A 15,553-nucleotide genomic window follows, 5' to 3' on the forward strand; every position below is an offset into this window, starting at 1 on the left:
GGTGCCATACACTGAGTGTGGGTAGTAGTGGTGCCATACACTGAATGTGGGTAGTAGTGGTGCCATACACTGAATGTGGGTAGTAGTGGTGCCATATACTGAGTGTGGGTAGTAGTGGTGCTAAGGGGCCTGTTTCAGATTTGGGAACAGCATAAGATAGAGCCAGTAACTGTGCACCTGGACATACCACGCTGTAATGCAGGAGGTGCAGATACAGACATTGGTTTTGCATATGGGGTAATTACCGGCTAATGTTGCCTGTAGCCCATATATACTGCACAGCTTTATTCATACACTGCAATTTACATGTCAGTATGGACACCCCCCTCCCTAATCTCTGTGCACATGTTACATCTGCCCCAACTGCAGCTAAGTATCCTAACCCTAAACTTAACCCTCCCTCCATGCAGCCTAACCATAACCCCCCCCAGCAACTTATACTATAACCCCCACCCCCTGCAACTTAAACCTACTCATAATGCCTAACCCTAACCTACTGAAGCATATCTTCCTCTTGGCCAAGATGGCATTCATCAGGAGCTCCGTCTGGTTGAGGGGCACCTGCGCTGCCTGCCAGTGCCACCCGTGGCCAGTTCTGTCTGTCAGTAGTCTGTGCTGCTGCTGATCTCTGTCAGAAGCATCAGCACTGGACAATGAGGGAGGGGAGGGGGGGGCAATCACCGTTCATAGAGCCACCATGGTGTCTGTTTACTAACTGCCAACAGGGAAGGGGGGCTTCAGTCGCTCAGACCCCTAGATACACCCCTGCTAACCCATGAGCCTAACCCTACCACTAAACTTAACCCTTCCTCCCTGCAGCTTAAGCCTCCCCACCACAGCCTAAATATAGCCCTGCCCCCCCCCCCACAGTCTAAACCTAACCTCCCCCCTCGCAGCTTAACCCTACACGAGGTGCCTAACCCCTAACTCTACGCCCAATACTTACTGTTATGAAGCTGGCGCAGTGATCCCATTCTGAGCACAGGTATCCAGACCGCCATGATATGTACTATATCCTGTAATAACAGACTGAATCCTCTTTCCCTCTGGCCAGGGGGGTGGTACTTCCGCCTGGACAGCAGTAAGGATGGCTGGCACGCATGGCCTGTTAACCACTCCTGGAGGACCTTGCAGGGCGTTGTGGATGCTGCTTTTTCTTTTGAGAACCGGATGTACTTTATTCAGGTGTGTTGGGATCCACCAGAGGTGACGGCCAGGGGTAGGAATGAATAGAGTGCAGGGCAGTCCCCGGATCGGCCCCCTCCTCAGAGTTTTGGCGAGCAGATGGGAAAGGTGACATAAGCTGTATATGGAGACCCACCAGGAACGCATCTCCAAGTACAATCTAAGGGGCTGATTCAGCAGAGAAGGCAGATTATCAACAATCTACGCATGCGCAGAACCCATTCGCCTGATTGATAGGCTGAGACGGAGGTAGAGACGGCCTGAGTTCCTGGAAATGGGGGCATGTCGACCCCGTTTTCTGGGAAGGACAAGACCAGGGTCTGCGTCCGTGGACCAGATTACTGGCCTCTTACGTGACCAGCACCCAATCAGGTTACAGGAGCTCCCACAGCCTGACCAACAGAACAAAGATCGTGACTATTGGTCGCGATGGTGATCCCAGCTTGCAGCGTTGGTCGCAGTACTCCGATCGCAAATGCTGCAAGGAGGTGTCCGTCACTGCACAACATCGCGACCAATGGCCATGTTGGTGATCCTGGGCTGTAATCTCACTTGCAACGCTGGGATAACAGATGTTGACAAGAGGCGTCTCTTCACTTCAGATGCCTCCTACACCATTAGAATTTTTTCAGGATGGAATTGCAATGTCCCTTGTGCAGCTTTGCAATTCCGTCCACTGCTGAATCAGGCCCTAAGACCTGCTGCTTGGGTAGAGATGATGGGTTCTTTATAAAATGTTTGATGAATTCTGTGACTCAGTCACCTCTACATGTATGAAGCACAGATGTAACCATGTGATACGTTTCTTGTACTTAGGGTTCCCAGGTCAGCGTTTACTCAACAGATCAAATATACATCCCAGTGGCTGGGTATCCAAAGCCCATTAAGGAGGAATGGGAGGTGCCGGGTGTGACGGAGGTGGATGCAGCTTTCACCTGCCCCCACTCCAGTGACTTATATCTCATTACAGGTACGTGTGTAATAGTAGATGTAACCAGGGGATGGTGGTAGGCAAGTAGATATTTACTGATGCAGGAGATGTTGTCTGTGGCCATAAACATTTCTGGACATTTTTTGTATTCAGCAACTGCATGTCGAAGATTGTAGCAGCAGTGGCAGTTCGACTTCTAACATGGCACATCAGGAAACAAATGTTTTTTATTATTCAAGAGGCCTGCGGGAGTTGGAGTGTATATGTAGTTGAAGGAAGGGAAAGTAATAATTGATTAGTAGTACATTTTATTTATTTATTTTTTATTCCGAAGCAAATTTAAATCATTCACATCAGTCCCCAGAAGAATCCTTGAGAGCTGTGGTTGCTGCTGCTGCTGGGAGTGGATTCAATATCTGCCAATAATGCAGTGGGTTTTAGTCTATGTGTTAGACAGTTAATTGAGGTCCTGTGTCCCCACTACCAAATACCATCTAGATTCCACTTCACTAGAAAAGCAAGTCCCAGCCTGTACAGGAACGTTAAAAACATATATATATTATTATTGGCCTCCAAAATGCCGTTGTACGCTCTGCAGGGAGGTCATTGCAAAATGGCTTACCCCGCTTGGACTCTCCACAGGATTTGTGATTTCTGCCAACGCCACCAATATTTTGATATCATTACAGCTGGGTAAATTCCAATATGTCCTATGTTTTCTCATGCAATCAACTTGGTGGTGCAATTTTTTTTTTTTTTTTTAATGACAATGCCTTGCAGGAGATGCTCTCTCTCTGGCCACAAAAAAATCTCAATATTTTCACCATTCAGCAGGTGCATGTAGTAGATTGCAGCACCTGCAAGAAATGTTGAATTTGCCCTGCCACTAGCTGAAGCAAAATGTAGTTACAAGGTGGATCTCCACCCTTCATATGCTTCAGCAGATGGAGAAATGGCAAAAAGCCATTCAAAGCTGCACAGCAAACTATGACCTAGGAAGAGAAGGGGGAATGCTTAGTGGAAAATACTTTCCATGTTGTGTAAAGTTTTGAAACTCTTTGAAGTAGTCACGTGAAGTGAGTTCAGATACTGCCAGCTTGAGTCCCCTAATTAGACTGTTGGAAAAGCAACTTGAGAAACTGAAGGAGAAGTTGAAACAAAGCGATTCTGCAAAGTATGTTGGACTTGTAGATTAAGTCCTTTATTCGCTTCACCAGGAACCAAGGGTTGTTAGGACCTTTCAAACGGATCAATACATTTTGGTGACCATGCTGGAACCTAGGTTTAAGTCATACGTCATGTCTTTCTTCCCAACGGACACAGATCTGAAGAGATGAAAAGAGCTGTTGGTAAGGAAATTGTCAGCTCAAGCGGCACGTGATGCGGTGATGGCTCCTCCTTCAGTTTCTCCAGCAAGTTCGGCTGCCAAGGAAAAAATTAAACTTTCCCAAAAGACCCACTGGTGATACAGATGTCAACACAACCAACTTTTGACATCTGGTCGGGTCTAAAAGAATTGCCTACAATTAAATTAATGAGACCTCTACCGTGACTCCATCTGATATGGTCACCACTTAAAGAATGGTTGAGGACTATTTTTAATGATGTCATCCAAATAGGCAGACAGTCCATTTCACTACTAGCAGGAAAAAAGGCAATTTGGAGGCCCTTGCACAAACTGGCTTTGCTGTACTTGAGCTGCCCACCCTCCATTGTGTACTCAGAAAGAGTTTTCAGCACAGTCAGGAACCTTGTCAGCGATCGGCGTAGGATGCTACATCCTCAAAATGTGGAAAAGATGATGTTCATCAAAATGAACTACAAATTCCACAAAGTAAATCTTTACTGCCAACTACGTCCAAATATCACAGAGGCACCTGCAATGGGGGATTCCAGCGGGGACAAATTAATAACACTTCTAGTGTCACAATACGTGGATGATAAACTTTCTGGCCGGCAGCGTCACCAAACAATAATAGCGCAGCTCACACAAAAAAGAAAAAATATCTTTTTATTTTTTGTGGAATGATAATTATTAATTTTAATTAACTTTTTTATTTTTTGTTTACACTGGGGAAGAGAACCCCTGGATGACAGAGCACCTCTATATGTGCTGCAGCCCTAGCCCCTGGATGGACAGGACAACACAGCAGAACCCCTTTATGTACTGCAGCCCCTGCCCCTTCATGGACAACACAGCAGCACCCCTTTATGTACTGCAGCCCCTTGATGGACAGGACAACACAGCAGCACCCCTTTATGTACTGCAGCCCCTTGATGGACAGGACAACACAGCAGCACCCCTTTATGTACTGCAGCCCCTTGATGGACAGGACAACACAGCAGCACCCATTTATGTACTGCAGCTCCTTGATGGACAGGACAACACAGCAGCACCCATTTATGTACTGCAGCCCCTTTATGGACAACACAGCAGCACCCCTTTATGTACTGCAGCCCCTTGATGGACAGGACAACACAGCAGCACCCCTTTATGTACTGCAGCCCCTTGATGGACAGGACAACACAGCAGCACCCCTTTATGTACTGCAGCCCCTTGATGGACAGGACAACACAGCAACACCCCTTTATGTACTGCAGCCCCTTGATGGACAGGACAACACAGCAGCACCCCCTCCTTTTATGTACTGCAGCCCCTTTATGGACAGGGCAACACAGCAGCACCCCTTTATGTACTGCAGCCCCTAGATGGACAGGACAACACAGCAGCACCCCTTTATGTACTACAGCCCCTTGATGGACAGGACAACACAGCAGCACCCCTTTATGTACTGCAGCCCCTTGATGGACAGGACAACACAGCAGCACCCATTTATGTACTGCAGCTCCTTGATGGACAGGACAACACAGCAGCACCCATTTATGTACTGCAGCCCCTTTATGGACAACACAGCAGCACCCCTTTATGTACTGCAGCCCCTTGATGGACAGGACAACACAGCAGCACCCCTTTATGTACTGCAGCCCCTTGATGGACAGGACAACACAGCAGCACCCATTTATGTACTGCAGCTCCTTGATGGACAGGACAACACAGCAGCACCCATTTATGTACTGCAGCCCCTTTATGGACAACACAGCAGCACCCCCTTTATTTATTGCAGCCACCCAAGACCCTTGATTGACAGGACAACACAGCAGCACCCCCTCCCTTTATGTACGGCAGCCCCAGCCCCTTTATGGATAACACAGCACCCCTTTATATACTGCAGCCCCTGCCCCTTCATGGACAACACAGCAGCACCCCTTTATGTACTGCAGCCCTTTGATGGACAGGACAACACAGCAGCACCCCTTTATGTACTGCAGCCCCTGCCGCTTCATGGACAACACAGCAGCACCCCTTTATGTACTGCAGCCCCTTGATGGACAGGACAACACAGCAGCACCCATTTATGTACTGCAGCTCCTTGATGGACAGGACAACACAGCAGCACCCCTTTATGTACTGCAGCCCCAGAACCTTTATGGACAACGCAGCAACACCCCTTTATGTACTGCAGCCACTTGATGGATAGGACAACACAGCAGCACCCCCTCCTTTTATGTACTGCAGCCCCTTTATGGACAGGCCAACACAGCAGCACCCCTTTATGTACTGCATCCCCTTGATGGACAGGACAACACAGCAGCACCCCTTTATGTACTGCAGCCCCTTGATGGACAGGACAACACAGCAGCACCCCTTTATGTACTGCAGCCCCTTGATGGACAGGACAACACAGCAACACCCCTTTATGTACTGCAGCCCCTTGATGGACAGGACAACACAGCAGCACCCCCTCCTTTTATGTACTGCAGCCCCTTTATGGACAGGGCAACACAGCAGCACCCCTTTATGTACTGCAGCCCCTAGATGGACAGGACAACACAGCAGCACCCCTTTATGTACTACAGCCCCTAGATGGACAGGACAACACAGCAGCACACCTTTATGTACTGCAGCCCCTAGATGGACAGGACAACACAGCAGCACCCCCTCCTTTTATGTACTGCAGCCCCTTTATGGACAACACAGCAGCACCCCCTTTATTTACTACAGCCACCCCAGCCCCTTGACAGGACGACACAGCAGCACCCCCTCCCTTTATGTACGGCAGCCCCAGCCCCTTTATGGATAACACAGCACCCCTTTATCTACTGCAGTCACCCCAGCCCTTTGATTGACAGGACAAGTGACACAGCAGCAGCCCCTTAATGTACGGCAACCCCAGCCTGACAACACTGGACACCCTTGAACTGACAGAGCAGCACAAAGCACGTCTGTTCTCTGTACACTGGGCTCGATTCAGAGCCGCTCGCTAGATGCGTATGCTCGTTCCCAGCCTATACAATTTCGGCTAAGTGACGGCAAGGCAGGGGATCACACGGCAAGGCATAAGCATGCCCACTATGTCCTGGCGTGTGATCACCCTGTGTATGCAGATGCCCACCAGCCTGTCTTAAGATGCTCACTTGCGCACATCATCTTCAGGAAGTGTATGTAACCATCGGTACATCGGGGACCATCAGATGCATTCGCAGCGCGTGAGGTTGACTATACTCTAATGCGAGCACTTCAGTGTGAAATACAACCAGGTGACGTGTACTATGACAATGTCTGCTAATTATACACGCCTCGCAAACGGCATTGAGATGCTCAGGCACACCTGTGTTCTCAAATCTACTCCCCCCGTTTCTAGTGGCCTGCCCCCTGTCGTCACCCACAAATGGCCTCTCCTGCCACTCCTTCAGATGGGCTGTCTATGCTCGGTGAGTGTACGCTTCCCGATCACTCAGACTAGTTTGCGCACAATGCGAATCAGCAGCTACGAGCGAATGCTTCCTAGCGACCGGGTCTGAGTCAGCTCCACTATCCTCAAGCAGAGTGAAAATGGCGCTGATCTCCGGGACCTCTCAAGAATCCAAATCCCGACTCAGAATTGCAATGTTTTGGTGGGAGAACCGGACCAGCTCATCTCTGCACTCACGCCATCATCCAATTTCACTCACTGGGGTGCTCCCTTTTTGGACAGTAATCCAAATATCCACAGGTAAAGTGTACCACACAATAAATTGCGCAGTTACCGAGGCACTCACCAGCCTCCTGCCAATCAGCGGCTGTCGGCAGCTCTCGCGGAAACCAGAGAAAAGAGGCAATGCTTTTGAGGCGCAGACCCGGCACTGATTGGCTGGGAGTTGGAATTGACGTGTTGGGGAGGGAAGAGTGCCCCCTATGGCAGCAGCCTCACGTGCTGTGCCACCCGCACCCCCCCCATTCATTGTGTAATAGCTATGTCATGCGGCCTGGCAGCCAATCAGGAGCCGAACTGCGAAGAACGTAAACAGTGTCCGCACATGGCTAGGGCGCTGGGTCCATGTGAGAGCACAGTCCACCAGTGGTGCGTGAGAACAGCCGGCGGCGGTCACCCCTATCCCGCTTCCCCCAGGTCACTGTGCCGGCTCTGTGTTCTGGTAGTTTTTTTTACATGTTAAGGTTATCTATACTAAAGCATTTATTATGGTTTATGTGTCTTTTTTTTTTTTTTTTTCATCAAATTTTATAGTTTTATTTCAAATTCTGTAATTTATTGCTGATTGAAATCAGTTGCAAGAGAATCACATTCATTAGTCTTTGAGCTATTAAAATGAAAAGAGTGTTCTGGACGAAGGGACTATGCAAATTATACATAATATATATGTGTGTATCTATATACATGTATGTTGAGGTATGTATAGTGTTACATGTGCCTCTCTCTGCGCAGGGAACAAGCTGACTCTGGTGGACCTGAACACTCGCCAGCGTTCTGGAGAGGTGAAGACCATCATCCATACGGAGGTGGACAGTGCGATGTGTAATCTTCATGGGCTGTATCTTTTCCACGGTCCATCATTTTATCACTACAAGGATGTGAAGGGACTGCTGACCTCCGCTAAACCCCCAGCCCCTGGGAGCATTGCAGCTTATTTTCTGGATTGCTAGAGCTCTGAGTTTTGTGCATCACTATACATTATGTGACTAGCTTCCATTCCCTTTCCAATGATTATTCCATACTACAGTACATTACTAACTTGCCAGTGTAACCACATTGCTCGTCTATAGAATGGTTCTAGTTAGTCACCCATTTCTGTGTACTGGACCAATGGCTCCTGTGCTTTCTTCTCATCAGTCTCATTGTGTTTGTATGAGTAGTTTGTTTTACTCATAGCTCCCGGATCCTCTTGTGGAAGTGAAGTGACACCGTTATTTGTATATTAGATTTATTGGAAAGATGATTAAACAAATAAAATAAATATGATACAACATTGTCTCAGTTTGTTCTACTGATCAACTAAGAATACTAGGTTATATGATACACCAAAGCCTTTCAGTCAAAGATACAGACTGTGCCGGATGCCATTCGGTGCTTATACTCATACAGAACAAATGAGGCTTGTGGGAAGTCCCCACACATCTCCAGCTTCCCCGGCACAGTGTATATGGTGACTCCCTTGCTGAGGCCCTCAGACAGCTTCTGGAGCATACGTTGGGCCAGGTATCGCTTGGCATAACCCGGATCAGCCTCAATATTTGCATAAACATCCGGTGGAGGGTTTGGAATTTTCCACTCTAGCTCTCCAATGAGCTGGTTTATTTTCCCCTTGTCTAGGGAGGCTGGGCTCTCACTGTAACTCAATACCACCTGTGTGCCGCACTCCCCCCTGACCGAGATGTAGCTTCCCTTCACCAAGACATCTCCTGCTTTATCTGCTGATGACTGAGAGACCATCACTGCCCAACGCAACCAATCATAATTTTTCTCCATTAGCTTCAGGAGGCTGGATGCTTTTTCTTCGTCGGTTAAGGTCTCACTGAGTGGCAGGAACTTCTCCACGTCCTCCAGTGCTTGCTCCTTAAAGTATGCCGCACAGTGTCTGGATGTGTCTTCCATTCTCCTATAGAGAACGGTCATCTTGTCTGTCCATCTACCCATCATCAGTTGAGTATCCCGTCCAGTTAAAGACCCATGGACAATAAGACAAAGGAGGCCAGTGGCCAGGACAAAGTTGACCTGCTGGCAGAAGGCTATCATTTCCCAGCGACGAGGATGGTGGTCTTGTATGACTTGCTGCAGGAGGGTGACCTGGTCTGCGATAATGGAGAGGCCGAGCAGACGATTATATAGTGCATTCAGCTGCCTGTCTATCTTGTAGTCGCACACGTACTGCAAGAAGATCTCCATCTCTTTTTCTTTGAATGACTTCCCGGCCCGGACAACGGCAGCTAGCTGCTGGTACACGACTGTGATGTCGTCTTCACACCTGGTGACATCAGAATCCCTCATCAAGCCCTTCCCCACCGCCAGCTGACGATCAATAGATTCCAGAGTCTTCCTGACAAACTCCATTTCTTCAGCTGTTGCAGTGTCATTGATCTGGGCCACCAGTCCCAGCACCACAGAGTTAATTGACTGTAGGAAGCCCACCGACTCCCACACTTTTGCAAACGCAGCCATGATGGAGCACAATGTTTAGATGGGTTGCAGAAGTTTTAACAGGAAGGGAATCACAAAACCTAAAATAAAGAAACATTTTCGATCAATAAACTGATCTTCAACAATCTGATGTCACCATTTGTTATCAGATCTATTAGCTGATGAACATATAAAACTAAACTGAATCATACATAGTCCCATCATCTGTAGAACCCTCCAACAAACAATGATATGTGAAAGGGGAACGTGGCTGAGGTCTAGAAGGTTTCACCCACAGCAACCAATCAGCTTCTAGCTATCAGCTATCTAGTATAATCTAAAAAATGACAGCTAGCATCTGATTGGCTGTTATGGATACCACCTCCTCCTGTTCTCTTTGAGGCATCGCCTCCTGAATTAAATAAGGTGAAGGTGTATAGTGAGGTGAAGCATGACTAAGTTACTGTAGTGAGGGATTGGGCTTCTGTATAGAGGGAAGGGTGGACTATTATCAGAGTTTAGTTTGGAGGTGGCAGCCTCTACATGTGCTTTGCTCTTTTATTGCTCTCTACTACAATATTGCAGTGTGGACAACATCCAAAATCTGTACCACAGTGCTGGATCTGAATGCCAAAATGGGGGCTGGTCAATCCAGGCTAGGTCCTTGAACACATGCAAGCCAGTCAACGCCACCAAAGTGTCTCAGTCTCTTCATCCCAACCATGGAGTACCCTTGTGGGAATACTTTGGGATCATCTGTGGAGTGGAGCATGGCTCTAGTAGTGTGGTTCTCCAAGAAAATGTAGTCATGAGCAACGGCCCATGGGATTAACACAAATCCAGATAGACAAGGTCACTGGCTCCATGATGGCCAATTTTCTACTGATGAATTTGGGGTGGGGCAGGCAGAATCTATTGATTGATACATGAGATATGAGCACCTTCTGGTATATCCCCTGTATTTTAAGCACACTTTTCTCTGCATGTCAACCCTTGCAAATCCTGTATTTGCTCTGTATCTAATGTGAGAAAGCCTACATGTAATGTGATATAGAGTATACATGTAATGTGAAAGAGAGCATACATGTAATGTGATGTAGAGCATACATGTAATGTGAGAAAGCCTACATGTAATGTGATATAGAGCATACATGTAATGTGATATAGAGCATACATGTAATGTGATGTAGAGCATACATGTAATGTGAGAAAGCCTACATGTAATGTGATATAGAGCATACATGTAATGTGATATAGAGCATACATGTAATGTGAGAAAGCCTACATGTAATGTGATATAGAGCATACATGTAATGTGATGTAGAGCATACATGTAATGTGAGAAAGCCTACATGTAATGTGATGTAGAGCATACATGTAATGTGATATAGAGCATACATGTAATGTGATGTAGAGCCTACGTAAGGGTGGGAAGGGTTGGTAAACTCACTGTAGCTAGTGGGATCAGCAGGGGGAAGAGAACAGCTCTTTATGATCCCGTCCCCATCGTATGGGTAAGGAAGCAGTATCGGAGTTACTAAAAGGGACAAATGGCCTGATTCTGAGTAGTAGGCAAACAATGGTTTGTATACTACTCTGATGTTAGCAGATCAGCGCATACGCCCAGGCTCAGTGCTGCTCATGCACCGGGATTCTACTGTGAGATCTTGAGCAGGTCCCCAAAGCCATAGCCTGAGTGATGGGCTTCAGCTGTTTGGAGGTGGGGAGTGGGCTCGGCTGGCCTCTGTTTTATGAGAGTGTCTTAACTTCCGATGCAGACTTGCTGACCTTGGCACCGGAGCGGCGAGGGACAATCCTCAGGGTTACTCAGATTGCTGAGGGTATCGCAGAAGATCTGATGCAGCACTCGGATCTGCGATGCTGTTAGGATGCATCTATTTACCCAAGATACCTCATGAGGCATTGGCATATGAGTTTTACCGTATTGCACAGTCGCTTCCCTGTGTTTGTACAATACTGTACATGTCTAAATCAGGCCCAAAGACAAGGTGAACTGAAGGCATGGATAGTGCTAGGGGCAGCTCCTGTGCTGTCTCCTTTCTCCCTACAGTGACTCCAACAGTGGCACCTTTACCAATATGGTCACCGATACATTAGTGTGCATGCGTGACCCTACATTACTGTACTGAGTGTTGTACAGGCACCATAGTACTATGCATGTGAAGTATACAGTGAAGTCCTGCATTTGGATCAGCACACAGAATGCACACAGCAGCAGCAGCCAGCATGGCCGTCATAAAGCTGAGAGGTTCAGAGAACTACGCTACATAGACATTCGCTATGGAGATGCAGCTCAAGCATGAAAAGCTGTGGAAGATCACAAGTAATCCAGGTGATGATCCAAATCCTGATGAAGTAGTGCAATGAGAACCATAGGTTTCCATGGCTCTATTGGAGCAATATGTGTGTTCCATAATTCACGGGAAAGTATCAACAGATGACAATTAGATTGAGATTAGATTGAGAAAAGTATGTGAAGATAAACGTCTCATGACGTGAATAAATCTGAGGTGTACACTGTAAAGTATAAAACTGAGTGCATGCAGATACATAAACAAGTATATTGACAAAATGCTGTGTGATGATTGGTTGCAGTACCATTCTCTATCAGTAGTGCAGCTCTTTCCTGTGATGCCTTTCAGCCAGTCGAGACCCCTGGTCTGTCAGTGATCCTGCAGTCTGGGATAATTGCCTGATCTAGCAGCTGTGGCCTGCACCTGATACTCTCTGATCTATAAGTGGATATACATCTACCTACCTAAAAATTGGTAAGTGCCAGGGTCCGGCAACATAAATCTTGGGGCTCTGTACATAAAACTTTTTAGGGCCTCCCTTCCTAGCACATACATACATGCGAATACCACACACCAAAGATGAGATACTGCAATATTACAATTGTTCACACAGGAACTCCATACAATCAGGGTGTCAACCACACAATGAAAATTCACAATATATGCAACACTGTCCTCCCAAAACACATAATATGCCATATTGTGCCCCCAATTCACAATATATGCCAAAATGTGCCCCAAAAACACATTATATACACACTGTCCCCCCAAAACACATATGCCACACTGTGCCCCCAATAACAATATATGCCACACTGTGACCTCAATTCACAATATATGCCACACTGTGCCTCCAATAACAATATATGCCACACTGTGACCTCAATTCACAATATATGCCACAATGTGCCCCCAAAACACATTCAATTTCACCATGTTGCCCCTAATTCACAGTATATTCTACACTGTGCACCCACTCACGATATATACAACACTGTGGGCTTCATTCAGAGGCGGCCATACGGTCTACGACTGCACGGCCGCCTCGATGTTTGTCCAGTGCGCATGCGCACGAGGGAGCCGGCTCCTTCGTGCGCATGCATGAGACCCGCTACGACCGACAGCGCCGGTCATAGCGGGTCTCTTTCCAAAGGGGGCGAGCTGTCAATGTTGATTGACAGCTCGCCCCGTTTGGACGGCGGGTCGGGGGGGGTGGCAGCCCAAACGGAGGCGTTCCAATGGGAACGCCTACCATTTGGGGGAGGCCCCACTGACATCACTAGTGATGTCAGTGGGGAGCTTCCGGCTCTGACAAAGCCAGAAGATCTCCGGGGCTTACGACAAGTGAGACCCTACCTTAGGGTCTCATCGTAAGCCCCGATGGTCGTGATGGTCTATGACCATCGCGACCATCACCCTAGCGGTCGTTAGAGCTGTGGGTGTAAACCCACAGCCTAATGACCGAAACAGAGGCGGATGGTCAGGATGCAAGCGGCCGCCCAGTTTCTGAGCAACTGCTTGCATCCTCCAACCGTCTCTGAATGAGGGCCAGTGTCCCAATTCACAATATTTGTCATAATGCACCGGCAGACATTGGTTCTGGTCTTACATATACTACAAAAGGCACATTTCCAAAATGAATGTACTCCTTACTTTAAAGATTGCTCAACATGTATTCACTTAATACTGTAGCATCCCTTACCTAAATTTAAATGTATGTTTTGCAGCCTGCTCTCCCATTACTGTATACAGCGAGGCAGCTCTGTTTACAGAGGGAACCATATGTAGAGTTGATTACTGTACATACATGCCCACCCCCTCAGTGGCTGCCCTGTGACCTATCATACATTGGGGTCTATTTACTAAGCTTTGACCAGAAATAAAGTGAACAGTGATAAGGTACCAGCCAACCAGCTCCTGTCATTTATCAAACACAGCCTGTGACATGACAGTTAGGAGCTGACTGGCTGGTACCTTATCACCGTTCACTTTATCTCCAGTCATAGCTTAGTAAATAGACCCCAGAGTCACAAAGCTCTTGTTTCCACCCACACAACTCCTGTTGTGGAGGGTGGGCTGTATGGAGGGACACACACACAGCTACTGCTCTGTAGCCTCCAGACTTCCACCTTTCTTTTGCTTTACTTGTTGGTGTGCTGAGCGCTCCTTGCCACTGGCCATAGACTCCTCCTCCCTCCATCAGCTCCCTATTACCCGACACTCTTACTTGTTGGTGTGCTGACCCCTCCTCGCCACTGGCCATAGACCCCTCCTCCCTCCATCAGCCCCCTCCTTCCCAACATTCTTACTTGTTGGTGCGCTGAGCTCTCCTCACCACTGGCCATAGACTCCTCCTCCCTCCATCAGCCCCCTCCTACCCGACACTCTTACTTGTTGGTGTGCTGAGCGCTCCTCGCCACTGGCCATAGACTCCTCCTCCCTCCATCAGCTCCCTCCTTCCCGACATTCTTACTTGTTGGTGCACTGAGCTCTCCTCACCACTGGCCATAGACTCCTCCTCCCTCCATCAGCTCCCTCCTACCTGACACTCTTACTTGTTGGTGTGCTGAGCCCTCCTCACCACTGGCCATAGACTCCTCCTACCTTCATCAGCTCCCTCCTACCCGGCACTCTTACTTGTTGGTGCGAGGAGCCCACCTAGCCACTGGCCATAGACTCCTCCTCCCTCCATCATCCCCCTCCTACCCGACACTCTTACTTGTTGGTGTGCTGAGTGCTCCTCGCCACTGGCCATAGACTCCTCCTCTCTCCATCAGCTCCCTATTACCCGACACTCTTACTTGTTGGTGTGATGAGCTCTCCTCACCACTGGCCATAGACTCCTCCTCCATCAGCTCCCTATTACCCGACACTCTTACTTGTTGGTGTGCTGAGCCCTCCTCACCACTGGCCATATACTCCTCCTCCCTCCATCATCCCCCTCCTACCCGGCACTCTTACTTGTTGGTGTGCTGAGCTCTCCTCACCACTGGCCATAGACTCCTCCTCCCTCCATCATCCCCCTCCTACCCGACACTCTTACTTGTTGGTGTGCTGAGCCCTCCTCACCACTGACCATAGACTCCTCCTCCCTTCATCAGCTCCCTCCTACCCGGCACTCTTACTTGTTGGTGCGCTGAGCTCTCCTCACCACTGGCCATAGACTCCTTCTCCCTTCATCAGCTCCCTCCTACTCGACACTCTTACTTGTTGGTGTGCTGAGCCCTCCTCACCACTGACCATAGACTCCTCCTCCCTTCATCAGCTCCCTCCTACCCGGCACTCTTACTTGTTGGTGTGCTGAGCTCTCCTCACCACTGGCCATAGACTCCTCCTACCTCCATCAACTCCCTCCTACCTGGCACTCTTACTTGTTGGTGTGAGCCCTCCTTGCCACTGGCCATAGACCCCTCCTCCCTCCATCAGCCCCCTCCTACCCGACACTCTTACTTGTTGGTGTGCTGAGCCCTCCTCGCCACTGGCCATAGACCCCTCCTCCCTCCATCAGCTCCCTCCTACCCGACACTCTTACTTGTTGGTGTGATGAGCCCTCCTCACCACTGACCATAGACTCCTCCTCCCTTCATCAGCTCCCTCCTACCCAGCACTCTTACTTGTTGGTGCGCTGAGCTCTCCTCACCACTGGCCATAGACTCCTCCTCCCTCCA

At 48.5% G+C, this 15,553-nt stretch overlaps 2 protein-coding genes across 3 annotated transcripts in view; one reads left to right on the top strand and one right to left on the bottom strand.

The window, feature by feature from the left end:
• Positions 1-8,409, top strand: part of HPX (hemopexin) — a 114,428-nt gene extending 106,019 nt beyond the window's left edge. For both annotated transcript variants that reach the window (XM_088465366.1, XM_088465365.1), the window contains exons 8-10: positions 1,055-1,185; positions 2,002-2,155; positions 7,882-8,409. In XM_088465366.1, the coding sequence (XP_088321492.1) occupies positions 1,055-1,185; positions 2,002-2,155; positions 7,882-8,099 (503 nt within the window). In that variant the 3' untranslated portion in view covers positions 8,100-8,409. The remainder of the gene's footprint in view (positions 1-1,054; positions 1,186-2,001; positions 2,156-7,881) is intronic.
• Positions 8,410-8,418: 9 nt separating this feature from the next.
• LOC148435896 (uncharacterized) lies at positions 8,419-9,667 on the bottom strand. The gene has a single exon (XM_088465367.1). It carries the CDS (start codon positions 9,610-9,612, stop codon positions 8,485-8,487), a length of 1,128 nt encoding a protein of 375 aa, XP_088321493.1. The 5' UTR covers positions 9,613-9,667; the 3' UTR covers positions 8,419-8,484.
• Positions 9,668-15,553: the final 5,886 nt, after the last annotated feature.

The sequence above is a fragment of the Taudactylus pleione genome, unplaced genomic scaffold (genome assembly GCF_031769625.1).
Source record: "Taudactylus pleione unplaced genomic scaffold, aTauple2 ptg001978l, whole genome shotgun sequence".
Taxonomy (NCBI): Eukaryota; Metazoa; Chordata; class Amphibia; order Anura; family Myobatrachidae; genus Taudactylus; species Taudactylus pleione.